The sequence below is a fragment of the Alligator sinensis genome, unplaced genomic scaffold (genome assembly GCF_000455745.1).
Source record: "Alligator sinensis unplaced genomic scaffold, ASM45574v1 scaffold827_1, whole genome shotgun sequence".
Classification (NCBI taxonomy): Eukaryota; Metazoa; Chordata; order Crocodylia; family Alligatoridae; genus Alligator; species Alligator sinensis.
The window spans coordinates 577,816-594,091 of NW_005842726.1; the positions used below are offsets into that span (position 1 = coordinate 577,816).

General features: G+C 42.8%; 1 protein-coding gene across 1 annotated transcript in view; it reads left to right on the forward strand.

Moving 5' to 3' along the window:
• The window catches only part of NETO2 (neuropilin and tolloid like 2), a 53,117-nt gene that overhangs the window by 26,981 nt on the left and 9,860 nt on the right, over positions 1 to 16,276 (forward strand). Inside the window, exon 7 of the mRNA XM_006034339.3 lies at positions 4,240 to 4,468. Within this exon, the coding sequence (XP_006034401.1) occupies positions 4,240 to 4,468 (229 nt within the window). The remainder of the gene's footprint in view (positions 1 to 4,239; positions 4,469 to 16,276) is intronic.

The following is a 16,276-nucleotide window of genomic DNA, read 5'->3' on the forward strand; positions in this document are numbered from 1 at the left end:
AATTAAATAACAGTTGCCAGAGAATTGCACATTTGAGGCCAAATGCTAGCACCTGCAGCTCCCACTGATTTCAATGGGAAGTCAAAGGAAGTTACAGGTTCTTAGCCCTCTCAGAAATTGTGCTCTGGATTAGGACAATGAAGTGGAACATGGGACCTGAAAACAAACGTACATTCACCAAGATATTTCTCTAGAATCTGCAATACTGAGCAGTAAGCAGAGTTCAGCAAATTACAATAAAAAGCTTCTGATAGAAGTAATGCTTAAAGACAAGGCAGGAAAAAGAATATGGGACAGACTATATCTTTCCATAGCACTTAAAGGATGAGAAGAGGTATGGTACCAACAACCTGTGCAAAACATTAGCTCATACAATATTGTAAGAGGATGCAGCTGCTCAGGGGACAGTGTACCAGAATGGTAATCTTAACCTGTAATTTACACCAGGCATCCCCTCTTCCCTGCCTTCAACGGGCCAGTTTGTGTAGAAGGCTTTCTCCTTTCTGAATGTCTCAGAGTGAAGACTGCGTCCTGGCCAGATGTACTTTGACTCTGATGACAGCCCTAGGGTTTGGTGGATATATAGAATTGCTTGATTGTTTGCATTGTTTCTTTTCTGTTATCATTGTGTATTAATAAATTTGCCTATTGTTGAAAAGATCATGGTCAGTCTGAGGGTGGGTCCCCCACGCAGACCAAGGTGTCTGGATCCTAAATCCAAGAGCCAGCAAGGGGGATGCAGATGGTATGGTACATCATCATCACACATTTTTCTCCAGATAAAAAGGAACCAGAAGCTTTACTAATATGCTAGGAGCATATTGGTATATATGCATCATATTATTCAATTTAAGATCAAAGCAAAAACAAACTATTGAGATGTGAATTCATTTGCTATTTCATATATTGTGTATAAAATGCATTAAACTAGGCTAAAATTAAATCAAAAGATGTTGCTTCTTTAGTCCTGTTGTCATTAGAACTAAATATATATCTCTCTTAGATTGATAAAACATCTTGACAATGCATGCAATGCTTCAATGAAAATTATTTCCACACCTGAGTTGATTTTCACCTGAGATAATGTCTTTAGCTAGAATTAAGAGAGCCTGTAGGGCTGTGAAATAGGAGCCTACATTAAGAAGAGCAGCTAACAGAAAGGATAGCTTGATTAGCGTAATATCAAGACCATTAAAAGAGGAGAGAGGGTCATTAACGCCAATGGAATGAAGAGTTTAGAAAGAATCAGGTAAAATATAATGAGCCATGAAGTCAACTGACTCCTTCGTTCCTGCATAAACAGAAATCCTGGTGCCACTGTCAGGCAGTTTTAAACTTTGAGTGGACCAGAAATCAAAGGTGGGGTGCAACTGCACCTCTTTGGGGTTGCAGGAACAGCCAATCATGTACGGCATTTTTATAAGCCTTGTTTGCTCCTTTTTCTGAGTGGATATTTCAAAGGGAAGCTGAAAAGTCCTTGACACTCATTTGAACCAGATACGAGGAAAGAAAGGAGGAGATCTCTCTGTCTCTCTCTCATCAATGGGGGTTTTACTATACCCAAGAAGAACGTCTAGCATTTCTTTTTACTCTGTCAAATACTGAAATAAATAATGATCAACTGCTGTCAATACCAATGCATTCAAGGCCCACCTGGATGTGATCTGCTTGTCACAAACTGAAGAGACCTAAGCCTCCACAAGGAACTGATTTTACTTCCATGTCATAATGAGAAATTAGTAGGTAATCCTCCCAGTTGAAAGTTGTTTTCAAAAGCATCTGAGTGTCTTAGGAACACCAGTTACATGGGTACCTTTGAAATCCCATCACTAAAATTAGTCACTGACATCACGTGGAAATGAAAAAGACATGGAAATTTGATCTTTTGTACTAAGTCATGTCGAATGCATTTAATAGAAATACAAGAATTGCTGTAATCTAATAATCTGTCTCTTACAGTAGCCAGTACCAGACACCAGAGAAAAAGATGGAGCTTCCAGAATAGCCTATCCACATATGAAAATTCTTCCTAACCCACCTCTCATCAGTGGGTTGGTTCATGCCCAGAAATCTCCTTAATTGTTTCCTTTAATCCTTGGAAGTCCGACAAACATAGATTTTCTCCCAAGATTTCTGCCTCAGAACAATAATTTACACTTTTGGTTTTTCTTCAGATTTTACTTTTGTCATCCTAATTTTCTTACTACATGTCGGACCTCTTTCTCCTGTCTTTGCTTTGGTTAGGTTTTCAGTTTCTGAAGGATACCCACTTGTACATCTCTTTAAATCTCGCCACTTATCACATACTTACTTCTTGCCTTTCTGCTTTTGTTCCTTGTTCAGGTTGCTCGCATCCTCTGTAACTCTGTGGTTCATTAAGTAGCCTCCATGCTGAGTCTAAAGGTGTTAATTCCCTTGTTTTTTACTTTAAGACCTTTCTCAATAGATTCCTTTGATCATTTTTAAATATTCTTCTTCCTAAGGTTTAGAAATTTGTACAAGAAAGCTCTTCCCCCAACTTCTAAAAATAGGTTTTTGATTGCACATATCCATAGTGTTCCTCATTCTTGGTTTTTACTGATTTTTATTATTTTTTTTCCCCCACTGATAAATTCCCCGATTTATTTATTTATTTATTTATTTATTTATTTTTATGTCATTCGGTTTTTACTAATTTACACCCGTTTTTCCATTCAAATCCCTGTTAACTGGCATAAGTGGGAAATGGCCCATTCCCGACTCATGCCGGTTAACAGAAATTTGAACGGAAAAAACGGTGGTGCCGGTAAGCTAAAAGTGCCGCTGTGCTGGTTAGCTGAGGCACAGGTCTGGATGCAGGGTGGTGGTGGTGGCGGCTGCATGTGGAGTGGGGGGCTTGGGGGTGGCAGTGGCCATGCAGGGGTCAGAAGAGGGTGGTTGAAGCTGCTGCCTTGGGGGTGTGGAGCTCCTGGCTCTAACCCCAGGTGGAGCGGGTCAGGATGGGCCATGGGAATCACTCCTGCGGCAGGCGGGTCTGAGCTGCACCCTGGTGGCCCTGGCTTCAGCCCTGTCCTGGGCCCTGGGAGCTGCACCCCCCACCAGGGGGGCAGTCGGGAGACCACGGCCCCACTCCCTGCAGGCTGGGGCCAGTGGTGGCACCGGGCTCTTCCTGGCGCTCCTGCTCTTGTCCCCTGTGCAGATCCGGGGGCACACACCCCGTGGGAAGAACCTGGCACAATATATGAGCTGCCCCTAGCCTGCAGCCCTCCCGGGGGGCACATGCCCCCGCATCTGCGTGTGGGATGAGAGCAGGCTGCCACCTGTCCCAAGCATTGGAAAGAGCCCAGTGCTACCACCGGCTCCAGCCTGCAGTGGCAGCAAGCTGCAGCCAGAGCAGGCTGCCCAGTGCCTGGAAGAGGCAAGTGTCACCGCTGGCCCCAGCCTACAGCGGCAGCCTGCACTCATCCCATGCGCAGATCTGGGAGCATGTGTCCTCTAGGAAGAGCCCAGCACAGCCCTCCAGCCCTCCGGGGTGGGGGGGTGCATAGCAGCAAGAGCTGCACCCCCAGCCCTGTGCTCTGCACCCACTGACAGCTCCCCCTGCTTTGCTCCCTGCTGCAGCCCTGGGAGCAGCCGACAGGCTGTTGTGCCCCTCTCCCTGCCCCTTCCCTAGTTCTAGCCTTACTCCTTCCCTCCCTTTTCCCCCCCCCCCCCCCCCCCAATTTAAACCAATTTTTTTTTCCTTTTCTTCCTTTTATCCCAATTTTATCCCGGTTTTTATATTTCAGAGATAAACCCTGAAAAATTCCTGGGTTTTGTTTTTTTTTTTTTAATTTAAACCAAGAATGCAAAACACTGCATATCCAGTAGATTCTTTACATTTACATTATTTCCTAGAATACTGGAGTGCATTCTTAAAGTGGCTTTCCAATAACATTTTTACATTTGAATATTGCTTTTTCTTTAAGCCAATAGAGGCACATCAATTAGCATAAGTTTTGCCTGCAAGGATTTTGTCACATACAAATGCTTCAGATATGAATACTTACGATTAAATTTTTGTAATGACATGACATTTTGCAAGCCATATTTTTAAGGAAACAAAGCTTAAGTGTGCAACAGCTGTAAACTGGGACCTCCACATACATAAGGAAGAGTGAATATCTCAGTCAAGACTTGCCAGAAGGCTAAGAAGAAAAATAATTACTAGCAGGCTACTTTACTTTCCCTTTAAAGGCTTTTTTTTTTCCTTTTTAACAGATTTATTTGAGATTCCTGGATTACCAAATGGAGCATTCAAATGAGTGCAAGAGAAACTTTGTTGCAGTGTATGATGGAAGCAGTTCCATTGAAAACCTGAAGGCGAAGTTTTGTAGCACAGTAGCCAATGATGTGATGCTGCAGACTGGAACAGGAGTAGTACGGATGTGGGCAGATGAAGGTAGCCGACTGAGCAGATTCAGAATGCTTTTCACTTCATTTGTGGACCGTAAGTAGATTCTGAGCTGCCTATCCCTTGGTATATAGGTGCTACATGTAATTAAGAAAAGGCATCAGCTTTGTGTAATAGGAGTGGTAGGCATAATAACAATTAATGTTGTTTCTTTGTTCCCTCTGATATGACAAGGAAAATTTAAGTGTTCTTGTTTTTGCTCACTGGCAGAAAAGGCACTATCACAGAAGATATGATTTACATTTGAATCTCATAATAACTAGCCTCAGAACTGTTACTTCTTCTGACAAGGAGTTCTGCAGGGTCCTGCTTCTGAAGATCCTCGCCCTCCCCCCCATCCCCTGAACCTAATGATTTAAAGTAGGCATTCCCAGTTATAATGCCTTTATGGAGCATAATTGTACTGGACTGTAGTGGAGAGTGAGGTGGTTTGTCATGGTATATTAAGGGCTTTGTTAAGGATAGGACTATGAATGCTGTTCTTGAGGTTCTCTTCAGATTGCATAAACAGTATTATAGGGATGTTCACAAGGCTCATAATTGAAGAAGTGTTTTTAAAAGCATGTTTTCCTCTGAAGATGTATCTAGCAGACAGTCTAAACTTATTAGCTTGTTCCTACTCCTTTGTGGATATAGCTTGATGTCACATAATTTAAATTGTTTGAAATAACCAGCAGGCTAAGAAGCATAAAAGTGACCCAAGCTTGGAAATGTAGAGCAAGCTTGGAAGGGTAATATAAGAAAGCTAATGTGGAACCTGCATAAGGCATATCTGTCACCTGATTTAAGCAGAATCATACTTCCAATTTGCTAAACATTACATTTCCAAAAAATTTACCTGAAACATAAATGTGCATAGTACAGTTTTGTTGGTATAAAAACAAGCAAAAATGGCAACATTTTCATTTCTCTGCTTTGTCTTGGATGGGATTATGCTCAGTATCTAATAGAATCTTTCTTTTGTCTTTGCTTTGATTGAGTTTTCAGTTTCTGAAGGATACCCACTTGTACACCTCTTTAAATCTTGCCACTTAACTTTTAAAAGTTTAAATGGTCTGTTTAAGAAGACAGAATCTATTCTTCTGTTTCATAAAACAAAGCATATAAAGGTTACATGTTCACATAAAAATCTTCTTGCCATGAAATATTTTTCTATAGCAGTGGTGATTTTTAAGATGATCTTAGTGCTATTTTATGAATATGACACTAAGAAACAACTACAGATATTAAAGAAATATCTGGAATATAAATACAAAAATGCCTTCATTTTATCATAGGGATTTAGTTTACTTTTTACATTGGGCGCTGACGTATGTGAGTGGAGGGAGGGGAAACGCACTTTACTGGAAGAAGCAGTGTGTTAGTTTGACACAGCATCTGTGTAGATCAGGTGTTTCAGCAGGGCTTTTTGGCGCTTTTATCTAATGGCTGATTCAATCAGCTATTAGGTACAAGCGCCAAAAAGCCCCTTCCCTTCCCCGCCCCCGCCCCCCCGCCCCCGAAGTGCCCGATCTATAGAGATGTTGGGCAAGCCAGGTCCAACTAATGCAATGCCTCTTCTGGGCACGTACTAGGCTTGGCAGGGGGCAGGCAGAGTTTAAAGTAAAGCGCTGGTTTGGGGGGGAGGGGGGGCGTTACTTCTGTAAGTAACCATTGTGACTTTCCTTTTTCTGTTACTAGTACCATGAAATTCTGGTTGGCAGTCAAAATTACAAAACTGTCTTGCTTTCTTCACTTCATTTCTTCCTAAGATACCACCATTAATACCAATGATAGGGCTTGTGACACTGTATTTTAGTTTTAAATTTAGAAAATAAAGAATATCTTGAATACAGAGAAAATGGAAAGTAATTATCCTATCAATATTAATATTTGCATTTTTAATTAAACAGCACTCTAAAGTGATAAACAGCTCTAAACATTCCTATTGCTTCCAAAGACAGGACCTTAAATTAACTCAGCAAGTCTGCAGAAGTACATGTAGTTACTGTTATCTGTCTTCCAGGTTAATTTTTCTCCTCAAAAGAAAAGAAACTGATTCAATAAAAACATAGTGCTGAAAAATAGGCATTTCAAGTCTTCCTTTAAAACAGTTTTCATTTTAAAAATATCCATTGATAAGCAAAATTCCATGCACAAAACAGTGAATTTTTACTTATCCCTTTTTCAGATAATTAGGCTATTTTGTCTTTTCTACCTTGCTAATGATCTGTAATCATCTGAATCCATCCATGAAAACAATCGATATTTTTAAAAGATTTACATAAATGAATTCATTCTGAATGACAGGACATTTCATGCCAATCCAGTACAGATTGCAGATGTAACTGTACCAGCCATCTGAAAGGAACAAGATAAAACTGAATGAGTTTTGTTTTTTGCCTTGATTCAGCACATGGATACTATTGCACACAAAGGACTACATTATAAGAACAGTATTAATAGTGGAAGTCGAGCATTCCACCCCAGTTTGGATCAAGCCAAACTGGGAAAGTGCAGCCTTGACTTTGTAGCCCTGGACTGGCCCTTGCTTGGCTGTTTTGTGTCGACAGAAGATGTATAATTGGTGAAGGGATAGTGTATGCAAAATCTACTAAGCAGTAGGGGCTGAGAAACCTAGCCATGCTCACTGGGCATGAAATCTTCAGAAATTCTCCATAGAAATCCTAATGCATGCCAAGCACAATTTCTTCAGTGACTTGTAGCTAAATTTTAGATGACTTTCACAGGCATGGCAAAAGGGTAACCCAAGGCAGTCACCTGGGAAGGAAAACTTTGGCCCATGGGGGTTGAGTTTTACAAAATTATAAGAAACTGAAAGCAGGGCTTTATAAAGGACTGAGTTAAGCAGTCTTAATAGTTGGCAGTGTGATCATCCCTGCCTGAAAAAGGATAAGATTTTGGGATCATATTCCTAGGTGCCAGTTTGTCCCTGCAGTGATGGAAAGTTGCAAGAAATCTTCCCATCTCAATGATCTTCCTTGCTTCACTAGCAGACAATCCCATATTAGGGTTAGAGGGAAAGGTACAGCCCATGTTTCCTATCCATGTTTACCTAGGGGTCTAAATATGCCAAAAAAGAAGAGGCTACACAGAGAAGTCAAGGTTCTATTCCTTGATGGACCATCAAGCTTGGCGGATCCAGGAAGAGAAGCAACCCACCCAGATGTATGAGCATATGGGCACCGGTGATACTGCCAGAGATGACCCTGAGCAGATCAAGAGTGACTACAGGGCTCTGAGTGAAAGGGATGGGGATACAGGTGGTATGCTCCTCGATCCTTCTAGTCAAGGGGAAGGGTCCTGGGCAAGAGTGGACACACCCTGCAGATCAGTCTTTGGCTGCTCAGGTGGTGTTGCCAGCAGGGATTTGGCTTCTTCTTGGGATGTTGTTTCAAGAAGAAAGATTGCTAGGAAGAGATGGGATCCACCTGATGGAGAGGGAAAAGCATCTTTGCAGATAGGCTTGCTAACCTAGTGAGAAGGGCTTTAAATTAGGGTTGCCAGAGGATGGAAACCAAAGCCCTGAGGTAAATGGTGGCCTGAAGGAAGTACAAAGAGGAGGGGGCAATAGGGGAGGCCTCCTTATTCTTACTGAGAAAGTAGGGCAATCAGCTAGTTACCTCAGATGTTTGTACACAAACACATGGAGCCTGACAAACAAACAGAAAAAACTGAAAGTCCTCACACAATCAAGGAACTATGACATGATTGGAATAATAGAGACTTGGTGAGATACTTCACATGACTGGAGTATTGTTATGGATGGGTACAAACTATTCAGGAAGGACAGGCAGGGGAGAAGGAGGAGGAGGAGTTGCACTATATGTAAAAGAGCTATATGTTGCTCAGAGCTCCAGTATGAAACTGGAGACGGACCTGTTGAAAGTCTCTGAGTTGAGGTCAGAGGGGAAAGCAACAAAGGTGATGTTGTGGTTGGTGTCTGCTATAGACCACCAGGAAGATGTGGTGGGTGAGGCTTTCTTCAAACAGCTAGCACAAGTTTCCTGTTTACAGCCCCTGGTTCTCCTAAAGGACTTCAATCACCCTGACATCTACTGGGAGGGCAGTACAGCAGTGAGCAGGTATTCTTAGTAAGTTTTTGGAGAGCACTGGGGATAACTTCCTGGCGCCAGGGTTGGAGAGACCAACTAGGGGCCGTGCTCTTCTTGTCCTGCTGCTCATAAACGGGGAAGAACTGGTGGGGAGGTGTAAAAGTAGATGACAATTTGGGCAGTCATGACCACGAGATGATCAAGTTCAGGATCCTGACAAAAGGAAGGAAGGAGAGCAGCAGAGTATGGACCCTGGACTCCAGAAAAGCAGACTTTGATTCTCTAAGGGAACTGATGAGCAGGATTCCCTGGGATGCCAGTCTGAAGGGGAAAGGAGTCTGGGAGAGCTGGTTATATTTTAAAGAAACCTTTAAAATAGGTTTCTTTAAAAGGGCAGAGGAACAAACCATCCAGATATGCAGGAAGAATAGCAAATATGGCAGGCAACCAGCTTGGCTTAGCAGAGATCTCCTGTGAGCTTAAACACCAAAAGGAAAAAAGCTTAAACACACAAAACTTACAAGAAGTGGAAGCTTGGACAGATGACTAGGCAAGAGTATAAGAATATTGCTTAGGGGTTTAGGTTGTAGCCGTGTTGGTCTAAGGATATAGGCAGACAAGGTTCCTTGGGTGAATTTGATATCTTTTATTAGACCAACCCAAATGGTTGGAGAATAGTTATTAAGCAAGATTTCGGGTTCAAAAACCCTTCGTCAGGCTCAGGAAGCTGCAGCAGTTGGTGTGTGCTCTTCCTGGATGGAATGAAAAGTAAAGAAGCCAGGGGCTGGGCTGGGCTGGGGAGTCAGTTGCCAGGCAGATTATAATGTATCAAAAATCCAATGTCTATGTTTAGTCCCTGATCTCTAGTATCCAGCAGGTTGATGAAATGGAGCTCATAGGCTCGTCTCTGGGAAGTGTTGTGTAAATTTCCCTTGAGGATCAGGACTGAGAGATTGGAGAGAGAGTGGCCCTCCTGTGAGAAATGTGCCCCCACCGGTAATTGGGTGTTTCTGTCTTTGATAGATTTCCGGTGTGCATTCATTCTGGTGCGCAGTTGTTGTCTGGTCTCTCCTACATATCTTCCATCAGGGCATTTGGTGCATTGGATGAGGTATACTACAGTCCTGGAGGTGCAGCTGTAAGATCCTGGGATGCTGATGGCTCTGTTGTGGGGTGTAGTAATAGTGGAGATGTGTCGGCAGGTTTTGCATTTCTTGTCATGGCACGGTCTGGATCCTTTTGGTGTGTTCTGGGGTTGAGGAAGTTTGCTTCTGGTGATGAGGTTGGCGAGGTTCGGTGCTTGTCTGAAGGCTAGGATGGGTGGCTCTGGGAAGATCTTTTTAAGAATAGGGTCTTTTTCTAATATGGGTTGCAATTTTTTGAGGATTTTCCGTACAGGTTCAAGGGATGGGTGATAGGTCATAACCAGCGGTGTGCGATTTGTGGGTGTTTTTCTTCTGTACTGCAGCAGTTCTTCACGTGGTATCCAGGTGGCTCTTTCAAACGTGCGATCTACCTCTCTGGAGGAGTGTCCTTGCTGGGTGAAAGCCTTTTTAAGATTGGTGAGGTGGCAATCCCGGGTGGTCTCTTCAGTACAGATGCGGTGGTATCTGAGGGCTTGGCTGTATATCACTGCTTTTTTGGTGTGTTTCGGGTGATTGCTGGTTCTGTGCAGATATGTATGTTGGTCTGTGGGTTTCTTGTATACTGTGGTCTGTATTTTACCCTTCTGGATACTGATCCTTGTGTCTAAAAAGGGGATGTTGGTGTTGGAGTATTCTAAAGAAAGTCGGATGGAGGGATGGTGACTGTTGAATTTCTGGTTGACACCAAGCTGGGAGGAGTAGTAGATGCACTGGAAGGTAGGGCTAGGATTCGGAGAGTACCTAGACAAATTGGAGGATTGGACCAAAAGAAATTTCATGAGATTCAACAAGAACAAGTGCAAAGTCCTGCAATTATGACGGAACAGTCCCATGCACCACTACGGGCTTGGGACCAACTGGCTGAGCAGCAACTCTACAAAAAAGGACCTGGGGGTTAAAGTGAACAATAAACTGGATATGAGTCAACAGCGTACCCTTCTTGCCAAGAAGGCTAACAGCGTACTAGGCTGCATTATTAGGAGTGTTGACAGCAGATCGAGGGAAGTAATTATTTCCCTCTATTCTGCATGATGATAAATTGGAGATATACCAACAGATCTGTTGACAGAAAAACTTTTTACAGAAGAGCATAAAGCAGATTTTTGCTAAAGATCTTATTCTATCTTTAACTAAACTAGAGTTAATCTGTCTTGATTCTTTTATTTAATCCCCTCTTCCAGCCTCTTTAGGATACATTTTATCTGTTTGTCTGTGTTCATATATAAGATCTCTTAAAGAGATCTTCCTAGAACCACCCATTCTGGCCTTTAAACAAGCATTGAACCTTGCTAACCTGAAGCAAACTTGCTAACCAGAAGCAAACTTCCTATGACCCAAACCACACCAAATGGTTCCAGACCATGCCAGGATGAGAAATGTAAAACCTGCCAACACATCTCCACCAGTCCCACAATAATGATGCCACACCCCACAACAGAACCATCACATTCCTGGATCTTACACCTGCATCTCCAGAAATGTAATGTGTCTCATCCAGTGCACCAAATGTCCACATGGAAAATATGTAGGAGAAACCAAACAACAACTACATACCAGAAAGAATGCAAACCAAACATCCATCAAAGACAAAAATATCTAACTACCTGCGAGTGCACATTGCTTACAAGACTCACTGCCTCTGACCTCTCAATTCTAATCCTCAAAGGGAATTTACAAAACCCCTTTCATAGCCAAGCCTACAGACTCCACTTTATAAATCTACTGGATTAAAAAATCATGGACTGAATATAGACATTGGATTTATGATGCATTACAACCTGTATGACATCTAAAATACCAGGTAACCTGCCTTTTAGCTGACAACGTGCATTCCTTCACACTCTTCCCTCCCCTCCATTTCTACCCTTTGTCTTCCAAACTTCCTTCCACTCATTTGCATCTTCATAGACATCTGTTTACCCTAGGTTCTTTTCTACTGTGGAGACCTCAGAACAGCAGCAGAGTCTCCCAATGCCTTAGGAAGGGTGTTTGTGCCTGAAAGCTTGCAAAGAACTTTTTCCAACTATTTAGTTGGTCTAATAAAAGATATCCCATCTACCCAAAGAAACTTGCTTTCATATCTATGTTGTATTTTTCCTACTTTGAACAAGAGGGACCCCTGGCACAGCTTTACAAGCACTCATGGTGCTCTGGTGAGGTGCCAGAGGACTGGAAAAGGGCCAATGTGGTCCCCATTTTCAAAAAAGGGAGGAAGGAGGACCCAGGAAACTACAGGCCTATTAGTCTTACCTTGGTCCTAGGGAAGCTCTTTGAGAAAATTATCGAGGATCACATCTGCATGGGACCAGCAGTGGGGATCATGCTTAGGGGCAACAAACATGAGTTCATTTGAGGCAGGTCCTGTCAGACCAACCTGGTGGCCTTCTATGACCAGGACACAAAATCCTTGGATGCAGGTGTCACGGTGGACGTAGTCTTTCTGGACTTTACGAAGACCTTCGACACTGTCTCGCACCCCATTCTCATTAAGAAATTAGGCGACTGTGGCGTCAATGCCTACACAGTCAGATGGGTCGCAAATTGGCTGGAGGGCTGCACCCAGAGAGTGGTGGTGGACAGGTCTTTTTTGACCTGGAGGGATGTGGGCAGTGGGCCTGCGCTGTTCAACATCTTCATCAGCAACTTGGACAAGGGGGTGAAAAGCACCTTGTTCAAATTTGCGGATGACACTAAGATGTGGGGAGAAGTGGGCACGCTGGAGGAGTGGGACAGCTACAACTAGATCTGGACAGGTTACAGGGGTGGGCAGATGAGAACAGGATGGGTTTCATTACGGACAAGTGCAAGGTATTGCACTTGGGGAGGAAGAACCAGCAGTATACCTACAGGCTGGGGAACTCCCTTCTCATCAGCACAGGGGCAGAAAAGGATCTTGGAATCATTATCGATTCCAAAATGAACATGGGCTGTCGATGTGAGGATGCAGTCAGTAAGGCTAAACTCACTTTGTCATGCATCCACAGATGCATCACGAGCAGGTCCAAGGAGGTGATCCTCCCCCTTTATGCGACACTGGTCAGGCCACAGTTCAAGTACTGTGTCCATTTCTGGGCACCGCACTTCAGGAGGGACATGGACAGCATCGAGAGGGTCCAGAGGAAGGCCACTCGTATGATCGGGGCAGCAAGGCAGGCCCTACGAGCAGAGGCTACGGAACCTGAATCTGTTCAGCCTCCACAAGAGAAGGCTGAGGGAGGATCTGGTGGCCGTCTACAAACTGACCAAGGAGGACCAGCAGGCTATGGGAGCCTACCAGAAGTAGCAAGGAATAATGGCCATAAGTTGACTCGAGTTGATTCAGGCTAGATATTAGGAGGCACTACTTCACAGTCAGGGTAGCTAGGATCTGGAACCAACTTCCAAGCTAGACAATTACCTAGTCGGGGTCATTTGACCCCAGCATTCTTTCCTGCCCATGGCAGGGGGTCACACTTGATGATCTACTTAGATCCCTTCCAACCTTAATTTTCTATGATTCTATGCATTGGTGAGGCTACATCTTGAGTACTGTGTCCAGTTTTGGACCCCCCACTACAGAAACTATGTGGACAAGTTGGAGAGAGGCAAGTGGAGGGCAACAAAAATGGTGAGGGGGCTGGGGCACATGACTTCTGACGAGAGGCTGAGGATCTGGGCTTACTTAGTCTGGAGAAGAGAAGACTATGGTGGGGATTTGATAGCAGCCTTTAGCTAGACTGTTCTCAGTGGTGGCAGATGACAGAACAACGAGCAATAGTCTCAAGTTGCAGCAAGGGAAGTTTAGGTTGGATATTAGGAAAAACTGTCTCAGGAGGAGAGTAGTGAAGCACTGGAGCAGGTTACCTAGAGAGGTGGTGGAATCTCCATCCATGAAGGTTTTTAAGACCCTGCTCAACAAAGTCCTAGCTGGAATGATCTAGTTGCGATGGCCCTGCTTTGAGCAGGTGGTTGGACTAGATGACCTCCTGAGGTCCCTCCCAACCCTAATTTTCTATGATTCTATGGAAAACCTTCTTGAAAAGCAGATAACTAAGGAAGGGACTGTGCTTTGAGGCACAGTTCTTCCACTAGCCACAATGTATGGCAGCCACTAAGTAGCCAGATCTGGACCAAAGTAACAGCCTCTTCAGGCGAAAAGTAAATATACAAAAAGGCACCATCATCTCTTAATAGAAACACATTTAAACCATCTAAAGACAGACACCTGTTGAATAGTATTTGGCTTTGCTTGTTACTTAGTGTCCAGTCAAACCATATTTCAGCACAAGAGTAAACTGTATGAAGTACTGTTGTAACAAGAGAATAATAAGGTGTCCTACATACCATAAATACTGCTTGAACTGAAACATGTTATGAAAATAAGTTTGTCTTATGGGATAACAAAACAGATTCTTGGTGGCCTTTATATGTTTAGAAGAGTCCCCAGAAATTTGGCAAGGTCATCAAGCAAATCCCCACCCCTAAAGAAAATTCCTAAGAAATTACTGAGAAGAAACTATGTTTGAATTAACTATGAGATGCCAGAGCATTTGAAGCATTGCATCTTCAAAGCAACTTTCATTCTATTCATTAATTTCTTCTTAATTCTGCATGGGGTCAGTTTTTAAAGTTTCCCATTTAAAAGATTCTCTCCCCACTTTTTGTGGTAACCTGCATGATACTCAACTGATCTACCTTGGAAGAATAAAGATCTGAGCTTCCCTTTCCAGGACTGAAACCCACAATCCCTGGAATTTCAAACAGTCTCAGTTTTAAAAAATCCAGAAAAGAAGAGACATGGAAAATGTTTAAAATAGGTTATCTGAGTATCTCTCTTAAAAATACAGTCTAAAACAAAATCAAATGTCATGTTTTATAATTGGCCTCAAAAGGAGATGGCTAAGAGAAAGTACCAAAAAATATTCATCTTTCATTAAATTCCTGAGCTGCTGTTATATCCCATAATTCTTCATGCCTCCAAGAGCATTTAGTTCTATTCAACAACCACTCTCTTTTGCCTTCCTGAAAGTAAATCTTGCTTGAGTGGTTGATTATTATCTTAGCAGGTGCCTTACTAATCTTCCTGTGAATAGGCTTACATCTTAGCCTGCATAGCAGAGCTGTAGTCAAGGGGGAAAAAAAACCACATACAGATATTAGAACAACAGCCATCTTGTATGCCACCTTGTAGATATTTTCTTTTGTCTCTTAATTGAAAAAGGTCTTTTAATATTTGTTCTAGTCTGACCTTGTCAACAGTTTTAAAGCTATACTTTAAAGTCAGTATAAATTAGATTATCACCCACTCATGTATTGAATTTAAAGAAGAAAAATCTAGCCAGGTTGTCTTCACCATACTGTTAGTTTGCCTAGAGTTATCCCATATTTCCAATCTAATCAGCAAATTATACGTCACAATAATGCTACATGCTCCTCTTTCTGAGTATATGAATGACTTAATTTGTCTTTACTTGTAATATTCTGTTTAATATTATTCAGTTTTATCTCCATGTTTTCAATCAGAATAGTAGATCTAGTTTCATATTCAAAATGACTATAGTTGCATAAGTATCAGATTTGTCATTCAGTATTTCTCAAAAGGCATGTGCAGATGTGTTTTTGGCAGTTGATTTCAGCAGGGTAAAAAAAATTCTTTCCTAAACAGCTGCAATTATAAGTGTAGTTAAGTGAAATAGTTAAAGATACAGTCAGAGTTCCAATGGGGAAAAAAACTCTGGGACTTCATTCTTTCTTTCTGCCACTTGCAGTGACAGAATGGCCAGGTTTTCAAAAGAGCTAAGGACACTACTTCTCTCCCGTTTCAAAAATCTGGCAATTACTAAGGTGCCTAAATGGAAGCAAAACTTTCTTAAAAATCTGATCACTTATGTCGGTGCCTGTTAGAAAAATAGGGTGCTGAATTCTTGATAATTATGCCTGAAATCAAACTAAATAGTAAAGAGAAAACAGTAAAGTGAAAGTTGTTTTGAAAATGAAGTCCTTCAGAAAGACTGCAGCTAAAAGAGATTTTCTCCCTGGGTCTTTTTTTAGGAAAACTTAAAAACTAGTGAACACAAACTGCCTCAGTTCAGTACTGTAAGGACTCTCATGTGCAACATACAGAGGCAGTAGATAAAGATAAGGTAATGCACTCACCTGTGAATAAGAGTAGCTGTTGCTTTGTGCTGGACAGAATTGGAACTTTAAACTATGCACCACTACTAGAGCTGTGTGAAGCTTTGGTAGCTGATTGAATTCAGAGAAGATTCAGCCTGATTCGGGGACTGAATCCGAATTGAATCGGGAGAACAAGTAAAAGCTCCTAACTGATTTGAAGCATATGAATCAATTCAGAAAAGGTTCAGCCAATTCAGAGATTTGGCCATTGACTAAACAGGCAGCTGACAGCTGCCTCCAGCTGGTAAGTCTGTTGGGGTTGGGGGAGGGAAGGGGTGTTGGGGAGGGAGGAATTAGAGCTAGGGCTGGAACAAGCTGCCCAGCTGGGGCGGGGGGAGCGTTACTTGGGGAGGGGGGTGCAGGATGTGGGTGCAGCAGTGCTGGGAGCGGAGGCTCTGCCCTGCTGCCGCTTTCCCAGCTGGGACATCGCTCACTCCACGCAAAGGGGGGCAAGCGGCAGCAGGGCATAGTCCCCACACCCCGTGCTG